Below are 17,459 nucleotides of genomic sequence, written 5' to 3'. Positions count from 1 at the left end.
ATGTCTTTGCATGCAGTGTGCTTGTTAGAATTCTTTATTTATGCTTAAAATTAGCTAGAATTGTCACTACCGAAACAGTCACTACCGAAACATATGGTAGTGACCTGATGATTTCAGTAGTGACAAAATGAAATGGTAAGTAGTTCAATCCGATATTTTTTTAAATAAATGTGTTGTGTGGACTAAAGGGCGGCCCAGAGCACCTTTTGGAAGATTTTGGGAGAGAAATGAACATCCATCCAACAGTGCAGTCACTACCGAAACACTGGATGTCACTACCGAAACAGTGCAGCACTACCGAAACACAGGATGTTTTGTAAAAAATTAAGTATATTGAGTAATCAACTAAAATGTTATGATACTGATTGGATTAATGTATGTTCAATTTCATCAATCAACAACTCTGGAATCAATATGATCAGTATTTTGCATTTTACAAAGAAATATTGCACTTAGATTTTGATGAATTGTATAAATGGAACTTGAAAATTTGGTAAAAAATTCATTTTTATGGATTTCATTGTGAAAACCTTCAAGAAATATTTGTAAAAATACTCTTCAGAGAAGGGAAGGAAACACAATCTGAACAGGTCAATAATAATCCTTTTTTACTATAGTAAATGTGATGTTTCGGTAGTGACAATTTTTGGAAGAGGAAAAACATTCCAACACATTCTGAAAATACAATATAAAAATTGACTGTTCTTTTACTAGATAAGTGTACTTTAGATATGGTACAATATACATACGGACAAAGTTTTGGGAATAAAACATAAAAAAAATCAAAATATTTCCGACCTGACTTTGCACCAATTCGGTAGAATGGCCCATATACAGTATATATGTATATATGTACAGTATATATTTACATACAGAGAGAGAGAGGTTGTTTTTTAACTATTTGTATTTGTGCTATTGACACACTATTGACAGACTGTAATGGCCTTGGGCACATCTAGTTTAGTTTCTCACATCGGTGCCTGCTGTTGAAGATTTTCTCTCTCTTTCTCTTTTCCAACGTGTCTCTATCTCTTTCACTTTCTCACTTAATATCACCTTGCTGTTATGATAGGCAGACAGAAAGTAGGCGAGACACTAAAGACAGACGGCAAGATATGAAAATATGCCACTGTACAAGAGGTAATATCTGACTTTCCCCAAAATAATTTTTTAGGACACACTGGGCTATGCTGCGGTTTCCCGAGAACTAACCACCGAACACAATGGGCTGTCTGTTCTGTGAATTCTGTGAGACAGCATTTCCCTCTACTGGCTAGTAGTTCAATCCAAACTCACTGCAAATTGCTGACAGCAGGTGCAGCACAATTTTACTAATTTACATGTCAGTAAAGCAGGAATATTAGAGAAACCACATTAGTCAGTGTATTCGAAATCCACATGCTTCTGCACTTCTGGACTCCAGATATAGTCACTGGTGCCTTCCAAAGCCATCAGTCTTCTGTATTTGTCCACTAAATGTCATGTCGAGATCGTCTGCATCCACAGACATAAAACCCTGGTCATCAACATGCCAAACATCAGACGCAAACAAAAGTCAGAGGCACTTCTGCTGAGGAATGCCAGAATGTTCCATAAGCCTGAGCAGAGCCCGATGTCTGAAACGGGTCGATGACGCTCCTCATTCCCCCTACACAAAGACCTCTGCCTGCATGGCTGAACTCAATGAAAAAAAAAGAAACAAAAAAAAAACACAAGACCTTGGAGAAGTTTCATGCTGTAATAATTGCTTCACACCATCGATGGGAAAGTAGCACACTGAACTGCCCTCAACAGGTTGCCTTCTAGGGTCTAAAATTGATTAATGGCGGGTCATCTGTTAGGTCCATATTTGTAAGCCATTTACATGGTTGTAATTCATGTAGTAAAAAAATGTGGTTTTGCGTGCTTCTTATGGCCGCACACTGTAAAAATGCCAGGGCCTTTGAAGTGGGTGAAAACGCCTCCTTTCAACTACCCTCCCAAATGGTTTGAATTTGAGGATACAATCACAAGGGTCAACATCCAGACTTGTTTGGTTATAGATGTACAGATGGAGTCAGAGAGGTCACATTCCTGCAGTGGCAATGGGGTCTCCCGAAGCCAGGACCCCTTATATTAAACACATGGGACCACACCACCACCTAGTCTGGCCGGCTGTTTAGGCTATCACCCGAATGTTTTGGTCCACTGACAGTTAATCGTGTCCAGGCGAATGCACAGTGCCAAAGCCAATTCAGGCGTTCTGCCACACCGACAACAGCATGGTTGCCATCCCACTCACGGGCAGGACACAGATCAAAGCCTGCAGCATGGGCTGGGTAACAAGACAACACTCATTCACACAGGGTAAAAAATGACAGTTGTGTTTTGAATTTAAACTGACCCTCCTACATATGGCAAGACAGAAGGACCAAATAGTATAAATGCAGTAAGTAAACTGCAGTTAAACGTGACATGTGCTACTTGCACAGCCTTTGCATTTGAGGCTTATTGACACACTGCATATCTGACACTTGACCTTAACTGCTAATGACAAAGGACAATTGCTGTTGTTTAAGGGGTCTGCCTACAGAAGGAGTCACGGGGTCACATTCTTGCAGTGACACAGAGGTCTTGTAAAGCCAGGACCCTTATATCAAACACATGGGTCTGAACCAACCACATAGTCTTACCGGCTGTTCAGGCAATCACAAGAAAACATTTTCAGTCCACCGACAGTTAACCGTGTCCACGGCAAACACGACCCGCCAAAGGCGACTCAGGCGTTCCTAAACATTGGCATTGTGTCGGGAACAAGAGAGGGAGAGGGAGATGGTGCGAGAGTACGGAGGTGGTTTTGAGAAACTCTTTCAGAGCTTTTAGTGAGTTTAATGGTTTAATGGATTGTGATCAAATGGCTGCGAGGGGCAGAGGGACAGGCATTAAGCAGACCCAACCCCTGCACTGATTTGAGAGATGGAGGCCTAAGCTGCCCCCATGGAATATAAATAGCATTGTGGCACAAAAGCCATTTCTCTCTTTCTTCCCTCCGCGCTGCCCTGAATGCGGAGGAATGTGTCCATCCCTAACCTTGAGGACAAAATTCCTGTCCTCCAGTGTAAGCCATGCAGTGAGCTGGAACAGGGCGGCACGTTAACCCTTCCCTGGCCTGGCGTGGTGTGGCGTGGGCGTTATTTATGAGCCCACTCCCATTCAGCCCTCTCTGGGTGCTGCCAGACGGCCTGGGCAGGGTACCAAACTGGAGGAGTGACTCATGGATCCAAATAACTGGGCATTAAGAGATGGCGTCAAAACATGTAAAGCGCTGCAACACATTTCAAGTTGTCAACAAGTGGTGTTAAACTGGAAGCTATCAATGTCAAATTTAGGACGTTTGTTTTTCCATCAGTGCATAAATTCCTAAAGAATACTTACAGTGTATCCTAAAGGAATGTGAGGAACGTGACAATCCAAAAATGCTAAGAGGTAAGACAATGAGTAAGACGAAGTGGTGAATAGGACTGAGAGGCAGAGTGAGTGAGAGAACAGACAGAGTGTGAAAGAGCGTGAGAGAAAGCAAAGTCATAAACAAAGCCTGAGCGAGAGGGGGGGAAACAGACAGGGAGACAGAAAGAAAGAGTGAGAGTGCCAGGGGTAAACAATGCTGCCTGTTTCGCACCAAGTAATTACACATTTACAGGAGGCGACCATTCTCCTAATGGTGCTAAGATGAGAACAAGGAAGGTGTGTGTCTGTGTGTGTGTGTGTGTGTGAGAGAGAGAGAGGCTGGGCCTCATTGTTAGGCAGCTGATTTACGAGGTCCTGGGCACACACAGACGCTGCCAGGGAGGGATATATCTGCGACGGTGACGCAGCCTTTGTGTCCATTGTGCCTCGGCAAGAGCCAGGGAGGGGAGGGAAAAAAAACGAATAGAAAAAATAAATAAAGTACGGCAAGTCCAGCTCCTCGTACGTCTCAGTGCAGACAGGAATGGCAGATCAAAGAGGATGCGGTTTCCTCTAAAGCTCGGACTCCTTTTGAAAAGTTCCCCCCCCATTTAGACAGGGGCGGCAGTGGACAGCAGCTCAAGTTACCATCTCCCCTGGCCTGTCTGTGTCTTTGGAATATTAGGCAAGACTGTGAAGGGAGTGAGTAAACCCACATATGAAACGTCAAATGTACGGGCATGATACTGTCATAATATTCAAATTGAACAGTGGAAAGGGTTTATGGGTCAGGCATGATATTAAATATGATACTGAAGTTAACATATTCAATTCTAATAACAAGGTCTTAAATCAATAACTGCCTTTGAACATAAGAATTTACAAAACATGTTTCTGGTCACCCAATGATATGAGCAAGCTTACGTTAGTATTCTGACACTGATGTCAGACACTGATGGTGACTTTATTGATTCTCTGTTGGAGTTGTGACAGAACTGCCAATGAGAGGATAAATATAATGAACACGCTCACCAACACAGGACTGAGAAGATGCAGCTGTTACTGTACATGGAAAATCCCACTATAGATTCAGCACATACAGTATAACTTGATGAAGGTTGTATGAGTTGTGAATTACTCAACCATGGTTGTAAATCAATGCAGGCTGTGGCAAATGTCTGACAATGCTTACAGTTAAAACATCAGCTTGAATTGCTCTACAATTCTTCAGACCTCCTTCTAAATGCATTCACCACAATAGTAATCAAAGACTGCCTTGTCTTCCATTCCCCACATATGAGGGGAAACATACTGAAATGAAGATAAAGCTTTGACATCATGCAGAGATACACACAAAATCAGACACACACAGACACAGTTGCGTGCACGCACACACACACACACATACGCATATGCTTGCTCAAGATGCAAGGCCACTGATGGTTCCCTCATTCAATCTATCTCCATGCAGGCTCCCTCACACAATCCATCACCGGCAGGCACCGGTGATATCCCTACTCAACCTCATTATGTAACCCGGCGCCGGCACCGCCAAGCAGCCGAGCACCACAGGCCGTGAGGGATGAGCTATGCCATGCTGTTTCACCAAGCATGCAGCAGGAGCCTCCTGCACACACACACACACACACACACACACACACACACACACACACACACACACACACACACACACACAGGTGAGCCCGGAAGGGAGAGAGCTTGCATCTGATATGCTAGCGGGAATCGCCTGGTCAGATGCTCAGTGATCTATGAGTGTCAGCTGAGGACAAGTGGAGAAGAGGGCAGATGAAGTAATGGATGGATGGAAAGATGACGGGTCGGATGGGAGGGTGTAGGAGGGATACATTTCACAGACAACTGACCCTCATGAGGGGGTTTTAGTGTCGGCTGTGGCAAAAGACAAGACTGCACTCGCTCGCACAGGGCAAGAACTGACACTCAATTTTGAATTGTCTTACATGTGTCAGCATGGACACACCAAACAGAATACATACATTTGGAAGAACACTGCGCTTAAAAGTTTACTGACACACTGCATACTTGACACTTGACCTTAACTTTTAATGACAAATACAATTTCTGTTGTATTATTCAATATGGCATTCAGAAGTTTGGGAATCAATGGGCCGTGGTGACCACTGACATTTCAGAGGATTACATCAGCCTCATTTAATATCTCCACACGTCCCTGACTGGGAAAGGAATGATAAAAAAATATCACCACTGAGAGCACAGAACCTTTCTCAGATAGGAGAGCACTCCACGAGAGACACAGGAGGAGCACTAGACAATATCAAAATGCACTGAGAGGAAAAGGCACGAGGAGGGGGCCACACAGCAGACTGGATTGGTTGGGGAACAGAAAGAGAGATGAGATGAGCAATCTCATCCGCACATGACATGAGCCAACACATGACGAGACACCTATAGACACACCTCGCCCAACCAATCACGACAGAGGGGTGGGGGGACAAATGACTGCCATTTGCTGTGTGATGAATGGTTAAAAGACAAGCCACGGAGTGATGGCGCCAATCACTCGACCTCCGGAGCTCTGGGCATGACCAACACACACGAGGATGGATGTCCGCATGGGTGACAAGGAGGTATGAGAGCAGCAGGCGGACACGCAGGCAGGCGGACACGCAGGCGGAGGATGCAAGCGGCTTGTTCTGGGATGAGCGGCACTTTCTTTACCTGCATCACCACCTGCTGCCAGGCGAGCGGCTGGCTGGCGGCGCCAGTGCAGCCGCCCATGCGGTCCCCGCCTGGCAGGTTGCCGCGCTCCAGCTGCAGCGAGACGTTGCGCCGCTCCTCCTCGAGGGCGCGGGTCAGGCGCTCGAAGCGAGCCTCCTGCTCCTTCACTGAGGCCAGGATGCTGGCCGCTGAACGCACGTCATAGTCTTCCATGGCGCCCCTGAGCCCCGAGTACGGCAGTTCTGGTCTTATTGCCGGTGCAGGAGGAAGAGGAGGAGGAGGAGGAGAGTGGGGTCAACAGGTATTAACCCAGTTAGAGTTCACTGCAGAAAGACTATTAGTTCCACACAGTCACAATTCAGACAGAAGCAAACACGAAATGATCACAATTGAAAATAAAATGTTCTTTTGTCTCTCCAAACAACTGACATTCAGCATTACTCAATGATGCATCCTGAATAAACACAAGCATGCACACGAGTGATACCCACACCAGACTCCAGTGTGATATGAAATGAAATCACAAGCAGAGGTTCAAAAGCACAGCATGTACCACGCTGGACAAAAACCACCATCACATACACCAGATGCTATCACATCTTTCATTCAATTCCACTCAAGCACCACTGGCCAAGGGACATCAAGGATGAGCAGAAATGATGGAGAAATGGCAATTTGCCATGTTTAGGTGCACCGAGGTTCACCGTGATACACACCTAGTAGTGAGTTGGCCGCGGGCAGTTAGATTACAGACATCCCCCAGTAAGGACCGAGAAGAAAAAGAGGAGCCCAAAGGCTACAAGCTGACAGAGAGCTGCGAATAAAGACAGAAATCAAAAAGAGAAAAAGAGAGTGAGGACAAAAATGTTAGATCAGACAAACTATAAAACGATTTAGTTTACCAGTTAAGAGTGAAAGAGAGGGAGGGGGGAAAAAGTATGTAGTTTCAAACCAATTTCAAGGATATTTCCTTTGGTGCGCCAAACTGAAAGTCTGGAGACAGTGTTTGAGTACGATAGGAGAATTTAAGACGGGTGTAGATGGCAGGATTTAGCACTGTGAAAAAGCATGCATAAACAGCACTGTATAGGCTCAGTGGGAAACTCTTGGGCAAGGCTCCTATTCTCTTTGAAGCGCAGCGCAGCACAGCACACAACAACTCTTTGATGTTTGTTTCTGGATGATCATTTATTTATCTAGAATGAAGCTCTGACACCAGTGTTATGATGAGGCACTGTGGTGTGGTTGAGCTCCCCACAGAGAGCCCTCCCCCATGGGTGTGGTAGCTGAGGGGGCATGGGCGGTCTACCTCCTCCACTTTCTAGGCACCTTTGGAAAAACTAAGGCATGAAGGAGGGTGGAATTACCAAATGCTTCCTGCAAAGCTACACTCAACCAAATAAGGGATGATTATACATAGTAATCCATGTTAATTTGACTTTCACTGAAACCTTGGGGAAAGAAAGCTTGAAGGTTAAAGTTGTGACCAGCGCAACTTGTTTTCCCCTCGTCTTTGAAGGCTAAACAAACCTGCCCTGCTCTCGCGCTCTAGGCCAGGAGGGCCCCATCAGTCCTAAAGCACTATCCCATGACTCAAACCGCGGGGAATGTGCGACGTCCACGCAAGCACTCATCGTTACCACACACCTCCTGGACGCCTCCAAAAATACCCCACCAGCACCCGGTGGTGTGAATTTGAAGAATTCCTGCTCGACAAACAAGCCCACCGCTTGAAGATGTTAGGCAGCAGATGTCTGCTAATGGTCGGGAGCTGAAGAGAAGGAGACTCAGAGGGCTATCCATTTAACCTGCTCCTCCATGAGGCCCAGTCTGTTCGCATTGCACATTAAGCACATGCTTAAAAGCCTTTTAAAGACATGGGGAGGGCGAAGGGGTCGTTTGACAGCTGATTGTATGACTCTAACGCACAAAAAAGCTAAAGGACATCCTAATGTCTGAATCACACGATTTCAGATTCCATCAAGACTATTCTTTCCAGAGCTAGCAGCTGGAAGGAGCGAATGGCATTCGCTGCAGAAGCAGACGACAGCGGCGTCTCCCACTACCCCCCAGGCTCGGCTGCGCATGATCACAGGATCTTCACGTGAGAAGGAGGGCTCACACTCAACCAGGGCTTTTCCCTGAAGGATAAATGAGTTTCAGCACCAGCCCCCAATATGCTAAAAATAGCGGTGCAATAAATTTTACACGCACAGCCATATTTTTGACGTGGTTTGGGGGCGAATATGAGGCAGTAGCAGAAGCTCGAGTGGAGCACTTCAAAGCCCAACTGGAAAATGAGGCAATAAATCCTCAACACCTCATTCATCAGTTCCACAAGGCATAGCTGTACTCGCACAATAACACACCAAATAACCAACCAGACTAACTAAGCAAATAAACAGACAAGTAGGTAAATCATTAAATAGATAAATAAAATAAAATCCAGCATACCAACTGGTAATCCTTGCAGCCTCCATCCTGCATGTTTTACTCAATGGCAAAGAACACAACAAGTCTCCAACACATGCCTCACTAAGCTAAACTCTCTTGAGAATATAGTTAAGGGGGCGTTTTGGCGTACATGAATTCAGCACACTGCAGTGGGGTCTACCCTCTGACAGTGATAGAGAGGTTTGGTAGTAGAAGCCGAGGTTGGGATGGATGACTTGGGCTATATATGGTTGAACAGAATTAGAGAGCCAGAGGAATTACGTGGTCATAGGCCCCCCACACCCCATAATTAGGGACAAGCACCATTTCATTAGCCTGGCCAGTCAACCTTTAGCACCACTCAACCCCAGCAATCCCACTTAAGGAGTGCACCTGATGCCCACCCCCCAAACATCAGCCCCTGAGGGACAAGGGGACTACCCATAAGTACCACCTGCTCCTCTCTGCAGGGGGGGGGGGCAGGACTATCAGGCCCTTTTCCCACCTGATCTCTGCATTTAATCGTCTGACTCAATTATTGCAGAGTGAGAGACATTACGAGGCATGACATCGGATGAAAAATACATTTTAAAGATTGATTCAGAATGTCCTCTCTCAGACTTGGAATGTACAAAACATTGCCACCAAATGATGGTTCATGTGATTTCCCGTAATGTCTGGGACCTCTTTCTATTCTGTAGGAAATAGTAATCCCCCCACCCCCAAACCTCATCATGTTAAAAAGCCCTGTGCAAATTGCATACATTAAATGGCCATGTTTTAGACAGCCCTCTCTTCTCTTTTATCACGGGCTGGCTAGGGTGCCACGCATGGCCACGGCTCATTTGATGGTGTGGAGCCCAGCTGTAGTTCCCTAACAGAGGGTAATTACTTCCATCACAGCCTCCCAGAAATGCGTTCGCTTGTCCTTTCAGTGGCAACCATCTACAGAGGAAAAACAAACTATATTGTTTTGGTCTCTTTGAACGAGACACAGAGGGCCACTTCATTAGAGGCTGTGGAAGAAGAGGGGCCCAATCAGACAACCTTGCAAGCTCCCATTGCAAAGCATGCAATGTTCAATTAAAGGTATATCTACCGTCATGAAAGGCAATGCTTGAGTAAAAGTGGCATTCTTGTTTTAAACTGGAGAGGCCGGAAAGATTTGTCCTCGTCGACTTTGAAGATTTCGTCTTTCATTAAGACAAAATAAAGCCCCATCACATAGGGCCTTAAATTTAGGATTCCATGTGTTTTTCCCTCTCTGGGACATTAAAGCCAGAGTTAATCCACTGTAGGCAGTAGCACTGTGATGGCTGGATAAACAAAGCTTAGCTAGGAGCACGGACCCAAACTCTTGGTGTGGTTCTCAACTAGGAGGAGGAGAAGAGATCCCATTGTTTACCAGCCATTCTCCCTCTCATTTCTTTGAAGTCCTTTCTTCTGGTGCAGAATCAGAGAGCTTGCATTTCCCTTTCTTTTTTCACCCACTCCCTCTCAGAAATGCACATTCATAAACACAAAGATGCACACACAAACAAACAACGACACACACACACACACACACACACACACAAACAACCAATGACACACTCTCACACACACACACACACACATTAACAATGACACACACAGGCAGGTAAAACTGCACGGTTGACTCAAATTGTGATTAGAACCTATATTGATATATAATCAAGTCCCTGAACCTTTCATTTGAAGATGAGGTTGACCACACAAACATCCAATGGAATATGAAAAGAAACGGAGAAGTCTGCTTTACATCACATCTCTATTCGAAGAGTTACACAGGAGCAAAGTCACGTATATATGTCTCTGAGTGTCTCCAAGAGGCAGTGGAACACAGCGGGAGATGAAAAGAGCTGTCATTTAGGAGCGTCTCACTCCCCCTTCCATCCTGGAGAGAAAAACTGGACAACAACAAATGAATGCGCCTCCGCTTTTCAACCACAATCTTGGGTGCGAAAAGCAGAGCATGTAAACATATGAACGTGGCTTTTAAAGGGATTAATGCAAAGTTCTCTGTCCAAGCAGGCAACTTGAATAACAGCCCCTGAGAGAAAAAAAATACCTCAGAGGGGTAAGCTGCACTATATACAGTGGTTTCAGAGACATTAGAGCAAGGGTAAAAGGAATAAAGATTCAAGGGTAAAAAAAAAACAGAGAAAAATATGACATTCAGCTAATTGAGCCAGTGATACATTAGACTGGATGATGAAAGGCTTAAAGGCAGAGGAGCAGAGGAGAGAGTGATTTCTTATTTGGTACCTCTGATGTTGGCGGTGCAGTCAGGAGGCAAGTGGACTGGCTGCCTGTTAGAGGTGATGGGTCTGCTGTGTGGTCCACCCAGGGCGATGAGACTGCCTCAGCAGCTGTAAATGAACAAGGAAACAAGCGGGATTACACAGATGAACACACATACACAAACACACACACACACATTTTTCAAGACACCCGCATTTATCAAGACGTTATCACTTAGGCAATTATTAAACAGAGACCTTTACGTAATACAACTGCCTCAGGCACAGATCAGCATTTCTCTATGTTGCAATATAAAGTTGTGAGGTCATGGCTTTAAAATAAGATTAAAGGTTACACAAATTATTCATTGTGCTTCACACTGCTGGCCATTTCACTAACAGCACTATTCTCCTTAATGACACACACACACACACACACACACACACACACACACACACACACACACACACACACACACACACACACACACACACACACACACACACACACACACACACACACACACACACACACACACACCAAGATTCTATTTTACATCTACAACAATATAACATCAGCACATTTCTGCAGCAGGGATTAAACTCAAGGCGAATTCCTAAAACATGAACCCAATGTGTTGTTTCACTTTGCCATTGTCTAACCTACAGGGCTATGGAGGCAGCTCTGGGGAGATTGCTGAGACGCTCATGCATGCATGTAGATCCCCCCCAACAAAGTTCTTATTTTGCTGGGGATAACAATATCTCACACTCTCCAGGGATACATGGCTTCTATAACTTCAAGGACAGGCAGCCTTTGAGCACCTTGGATTTCTAGGACGAACATCAAAGGTAAGCTAAGCCGGGCGGCATGAGCTATCACTGCTCCCAGCTCAGCCACGCTTGCACCCTGATGTCTTCAGAATGAGAGATTACGCCAGTACAAACACAGTTACATACCAAAAGCACCCACAGTCAGCCTTTATACGGTGCTTCCATGTATTATGCAATTTTTAAAAGTCAACTGTTCTCTGGTTTGGGCTATGTATAGGAAAGAATGGGGAGGACCTTACAGAATCTGAAACTGCCACCACTGCCTATACAGTGTAAAAGGACAGCAGAATATCTTAACAGATGCACTTGTTTACGATACATCTTGATGGAGAAAATTGAGGAAATCCTTCCAAACCATTGTATATCTAACTCAAACCAAACACATAGGCACAGCAAGCATATTCCACGGATGTACGCAAACTTTCAAAGAGGAAAAACTCATCGAGAGGGAAAGGCGCTCTGGCGTGTTTTCAGAATCAATAATGAATGTACTACAGCTCTTTTTGAGGTGTTGTCTGGAGAGGCCTGATAAATAAGATCCCTTTTCTCGGCTGTCTCGACTGAGGTGCAGTTTTATTTTTGAGGCCTTTCTGGCACACGGAGAAGCATGTCTCTCCTCCTTTTCAGCTTTTCAACCTCCTCCTCCTCCTCCTCACCCCACTGTTTTCCGTAGCTTGGAGGCGGAGTGATGGATTCGAAGAGAGGACAGGAAGTAAAGAGGCAACGACAGGATTTCTCAGCTCACAGGAGTAGCTTCATTAGAGAATTTAATGGCGCTTGGCTTGGTCTCTGGCAGGCAAGCCAGGCTCTAGCAAGCAGGGGACATTCTTCACAAACGAAAGGTAGATGCAACAACACTGCCAATGCATACAAAAAAGACTAGACATTATGAGGCTATCGCCAGATATTTACACAGGCAGAAAGTATACCTGTGAACAATTTGAATCAAGGAGAAATATGAAGTAAAAAATTCCACTGGCAAACCAAACAAAGTGTATAATCAAATTGACCTTTGGCAGGGCTGAATGTGTTACTGTCACTGAGACCATGGAGGTCATTCCAACACAGAGGAATTAACACTGAAGCAACAAATCCAAAGCCACTGGACTGTGGGTCACTCTGAATAATAGCATTCTGCTAAAGAAGTCCCCTCACATGTAAATTAAACTGACACATGCCCAACACTAAATCACCCCTTCACCCCAAGAGCAGGGCCCTTTTCTCTGCCAAACTACTTCAACCTTCCAGCACTCTTGACTCTTGAGCTAAAATCCCTGTTTGTCTTTTCTTTGGGACGATTCCCTTGTGTGACCGGAGCAAACTGAACGGCTGTGGGGGGGGGGGGGGGGGGGGGGGGGGGTGGAGGCCTGAGAAATCTCCTTATTGATGTCCTTTTGTTGGGAGCTTGAAGTCATCAAGACTAATTGGCTCCATCCAGCAAAGTGAGACTGGCCCTAATGATGATAACGATCCCTCATTAACTGTTGGCAACCTTCACAAATCCTTCAACAAAGCATTCGTAATGCATTACTTCATGTGTTTGCAGCAAAGTAGTGGAACGGGGTACTTGACTGCCTTCTGGTAGCTGAAATTTGACAACTCTCACATTTGGCCCCTAAGGCACTGGCAATGTCCAAAGTTGAATGATTTTTTGATGAACTTATGGCCTTTTCACTCTTCCAGTATATTGGAGATCAACCCGGTCATGTTAGGCAACCAAAGATGATGAACAACTGAACTTTTGATCAAGAGCTGAGATGTATGTATGGCTGGAGGGTTATGTAAAAGGCACACAACAGAACACAGAGAAGGAGAGGCTCCCCATAATGTGCAGTAATCCATTTACCTCACTGCTCTAGTTCAAAGCATCGCCCAGACGCGCCAAACTCTGAAAGTGCCCTTCTTTGATTGTGTGCCACAATCCAATGGACTGGTCACCCAGTTGAACATTCCCTCGAGGAAATTACTGTCCATCATCATTATGTCCATCAAAATGGTCGTGTCAGAAATGTTGGTTCCCGGTGAGAACACTGGCAGAGACTGACCTTCACATAGTACTTTTCCATCGACCTCACATCACAGAGCCATCAAAATCAAAGACATTCTCTGGGGAAGAAGATGAATTGAAAAAGCCCTGCACAAAAAGAGGGGAAAGAGTGGGGGGGGGGGACTGAGAAGGAGTGGCAAGACTTTTAGAAAAAATGTTGACGGCTTCAGGAAAAGCGAACATTGATGAGGCAACTCCATGGTCTGGGGGCTTGGGTGTCAGCCGACATCTTTCTGGGGAATGTGTAGTATGTTTGCTAAATTTTCAAATCCCAAGACTTTCTCTTCTCTCTTCTGCCGAACAGGGAACATATGCATTTCATTGCATCAGAGGCTGTCAGGCATTTTCTGCGTCAACACACTCCGGGGTGACATAGACACATCAGCCGCCTCCCTATGGACGACTTCTCTTAGATGGCTTTGCAGTGCTACTCCAAGCGTTTCCTCTTTGACATGTGACACAACAACATGAGGCAGATGCAAATTTGGAGAATATTTTTGCAGCAATAACTGCTCAGCCCAATGCATCAGTTTTTTGGTATAGAAATGTTTCAACGACCTGGTCTAAACGTACATTTTTACTGTGTTATGTTCACTACATCATGTTAATGGCAACCAACACAGTATCATCCTGCAAGCTACCCTAATACTGATACACAATTACTCTCTTAGAACCAGATTCATGAATCCTAGGAGGGTACACAAAACTAATTTTCACACAACTTTAAACACACACTTTGCAGTGGCCTTAACCTTTTAAGAGCTGGAAGTTTTGTATCAAGAGACCTGATTAATCACATGTGACTCACTCCCTTTAAAGAGCGTTTTCACCCACATAGTAGATTCCTTCCCGTCCTTCGTGGTATCCAGCCAGCAGCCGAGCTCTAACAATTTCGATCACTCTGATTGGCCTACCGCTTTTGTTCGGAGTCATCTCAGAACCGAGTCCTTAATCACAAAGGATCAGATCACCGTGGGTGCAGACCTCCAAGAACCTCCGGTCTGCATCAGAACCAGAGCTCGCTGCTAACACAGTGGACCTTTCTCCATTTCCTGCTGCCATCCACACTACATCAGAGTGTGGAAACACACTTTTTCCACAGACTTTCACCCCGACACTGCAGTGGGTGTTTGACTTTGAACTGTTAGGTGAGGATTTTGCTCCAATTCCCCATTCTTGACTGCCTCTGTTCCACCCCCTGGGTGTAATTCAAGTACATAAAAACACTGATGGGATGTCAAAGCAGGGAAATGCGACTACCCTAACCCCCGTCCCCCACCCCAAAGCCCATGAGGCAGAGGTTTTCGTTTGTGTATTTAGTTTGGGGTGGGGAAGGCAGGGGCAACTGCAGAGAGCTTCAGATGTCTGTGTGCTGGTGATTGCAGCAGAGAAGGAGGAGGAGACAGTCATTGCCTCTCCTCTGTGAATCTATTTGTGCAGTCAACCCATGACGAGAGCGTGGTCTGGAACATATGGATGATCAGTCTGCCCCGATGGCAGCGGCAGAACTTCTCAGAGAGGAGTTTTCACGGCCTGCCGCTTTGAATAAAAGATATGCAGGGGGAAGTGGCTGTGGTGGTGGGGGTGTGGGTGGGATTGCTCGATGCCGGGGAGGCTAAACCTTGTACTCGTCAATTATGCAACACCTGTGCCAGCGGAGAGAGGCAGAGGAACCTATCCCTCAGGGAATCCGGCACATTCTACAAAGACAAAGGAGAACTTAATTACAAGACAGAAGGCCAGGGCTGGGGCAGGGAGGCACTGTGAACCCTCAAACGAGTGCTCTGCCAGCCAGGCTTCACATGTGGCTCGGTGAAAGTGGCAGTGCTCTTTTCAACTTGACTTCATGTTACCACCCATCTTTGATTGGATGGATGTAGATAACCACACTGAAGGAGAAAGCATTCATATGGGCTATGTGAAGAAGCCGAACACTTCAAAGTATTCTTTGCGTTTGTTATTGCTGAACACGGCAGTCTTGGAGAACAGCAAAGTTTCATAAAGCAAAGAGTATCAGTACGTGACCTCTACTCCTCCCTTGTGCAAACCACAAACTTCTCAGATTCTCCCCATAGAGAGGTAATTACCATCAATTCTCTGCCTTTTGATGGCTTTAACAGGGGAGGGTTTTTCGATGGCGTCGGACTCCAAACTTAATACATTTCATCCAAGGGCAGGAAAAGGGCTCTGCTCACCATAATTGCCCCCAAGTTTTATGGTAAGAATCGGCTATCTTTAGAACAGGCAACATCATTTCCGGAGTCCAGCATCGGATACCGAGGTTTCATATTCAATTACAGGAGTTCGTCAGTCCCATTCTCCGCACGTAGATGAGGAGCACTACAACATAATGAAATTCTTCTTTCAAACAGGAGTTCAAAAGAAATGGCAGCTTTAATGGAATCCATTTTTACCATACCCCCAGATAGCTGTGGCTCGACTGCCTCGAGGGAAACGGTTTCTGTAAGTGGAACCTGAGAAAACACTAACGGACAAAAATGTGACTTAAAATTGAGGAATCTCAGTGGTGACAAAGCGCTCAAAAATCTTTGAAAAGCCAGGTCAAGGCGAAAGCCAAACGACGAGGCACGTCCACACAAACAAACTTTGCCGCCCTTTTCAGAGCAGTTCTCAGCACTCGAGCCGAAATCATTACATTAAAAATGTATGTCATTCTCCCCAGCTGAGATGGAATGGCCCTTGCACACTCTAATCAAAGTTTTCAAACAGTATTACTCTGGCTCAAAGGCATGGGGTGAGGTGTTGCGTGACAAAAATGGAGAGAGCCAGCTTCAGACCTGAGAGTGAGGCAGAGGGAATTGCCAGGTGGGAGGAAGGTAAAGAGATGGTCATTAATATTGCATTCACAGTATTGTTAAGAGGGGTGGGGTTGGGGGGTGGCAGGGGCTGCTGCTGTGCTTTTTTAAAGCAAGGAGAGTGAATTGGTCTGGCCTTATACAATGGAAGGGAGGGGATAAGAAAGACCTCTGTGTCAAGTCATCTGTTTCTAGAGGGTAACAGACACACAAGCCAATTCCCTCACAGCAGCACAGAGAGAGAGAGATAGAGAAAGATAAAGAGAGAGAGAGAAAGAAAGGAAGAAAGAAAGAAAGAGAGAAAGAGAGAGAGAGAGAGAGAAAGAAAGAAAGAGAGAGAGAGAGAGAAAGAGATAGAGAGAGAGAAAGAGATAGAGAGATTGAGTCACAGAGCCCCGTAGTGATCATTTGTTTTAGCAGAACTGCTTCCAGCAACTGCCAGGGCTGGGTAAATCAGCCTGGAGGTGGCCACAATTAAGGCCTTGTTCTGCATAACCTTCTGTGCAACCTGAGCCCTTACTGAGTGTACTGTGTGCAACCTAAACCCCTTACAATTTCATGCAGTGCACAATGACAACATTCACAGCCAATGTGATCCAAGCAGGGAAGCGGTAGGTCACAATGCGGAGATTACGATCTGCATTATGTTAACAATTGCACCCCATTTTCAGTGATTACAACCTGATAGAAAATAGCAAATAAGCACATCCTGCAAATACAGCTGAAAGCAAATGGAATGAGAATCTTTAGTGTAGTGAAGCCTATCAGGAATAGCATGAAACGTTTCACTGCTTGCAGATTTTGAATAATTTTAGGATTCTCTGAAGAGAAAAGATTAACCTAAGGCTCCCTAAAGGACTAATTGCAGAAACGATCAAGGCCAGACCCACTGCCAAAGCAAGCATACAGATAATTTTTACTCTG

At 45.3% G+C, this 17,459-nt stretch overlaps 1 protein-coding gene across 10 annotated transcripts in view; it reads right to left on the bottom strand.

Annotated features, from left to right (window-relative positions):
* The window catches only part of arvcfb (ARVCF delta catenin family member b), a 162,658-nt gene that overhangs the window by 96,418 nt on the left and 48,781 nt on the right, over positions 1–17,459 (bottom strand). For 9 of the 10 annotated variants that reach the window (XM_080852721.1, XM_080852728.1, XM_080852725.1 and 6 more), the window contains exons 3-5: positions 10,864–10,967; positions 6,861–6,958; positions 6,145–6,391 (exon numbers count right to left, since the gene is read on the bottom strand). In XM_080852721.1, the coding sequence (XP_080708847.1) occupies positions 6,145–6,357 (213 nt within the window). In that variant the 5' untranslated portion in view covers positions 6,358–6,391; positions 6,861–6,958; positions 10,864–10,967. The remainder of the gene's footprint in view (positions 1–6,144; positions 6,392–6,860; positions 6,959–10,863; positions 10,968–17,459) is intronic. The other variant, XM_080852723.1, reaches the window with a different exon arrangement.

Source organism: Sprattus sprattus (genome assembly GCF_963457725.1).
Source record: "Sprattus sprattus genome assembly, chromosome: 15".
Lineage (NCBI taxonomy): Eukaryota > Metazoa > Chordata > Actinopteri > Clupeiformes > Clupeidae > Sprattus > Sprattus sprattus.
Note: the sequence above shows the minus strand (reverse complement) of the source record. Positions and strands in the feature narration are given on the sequence as shown.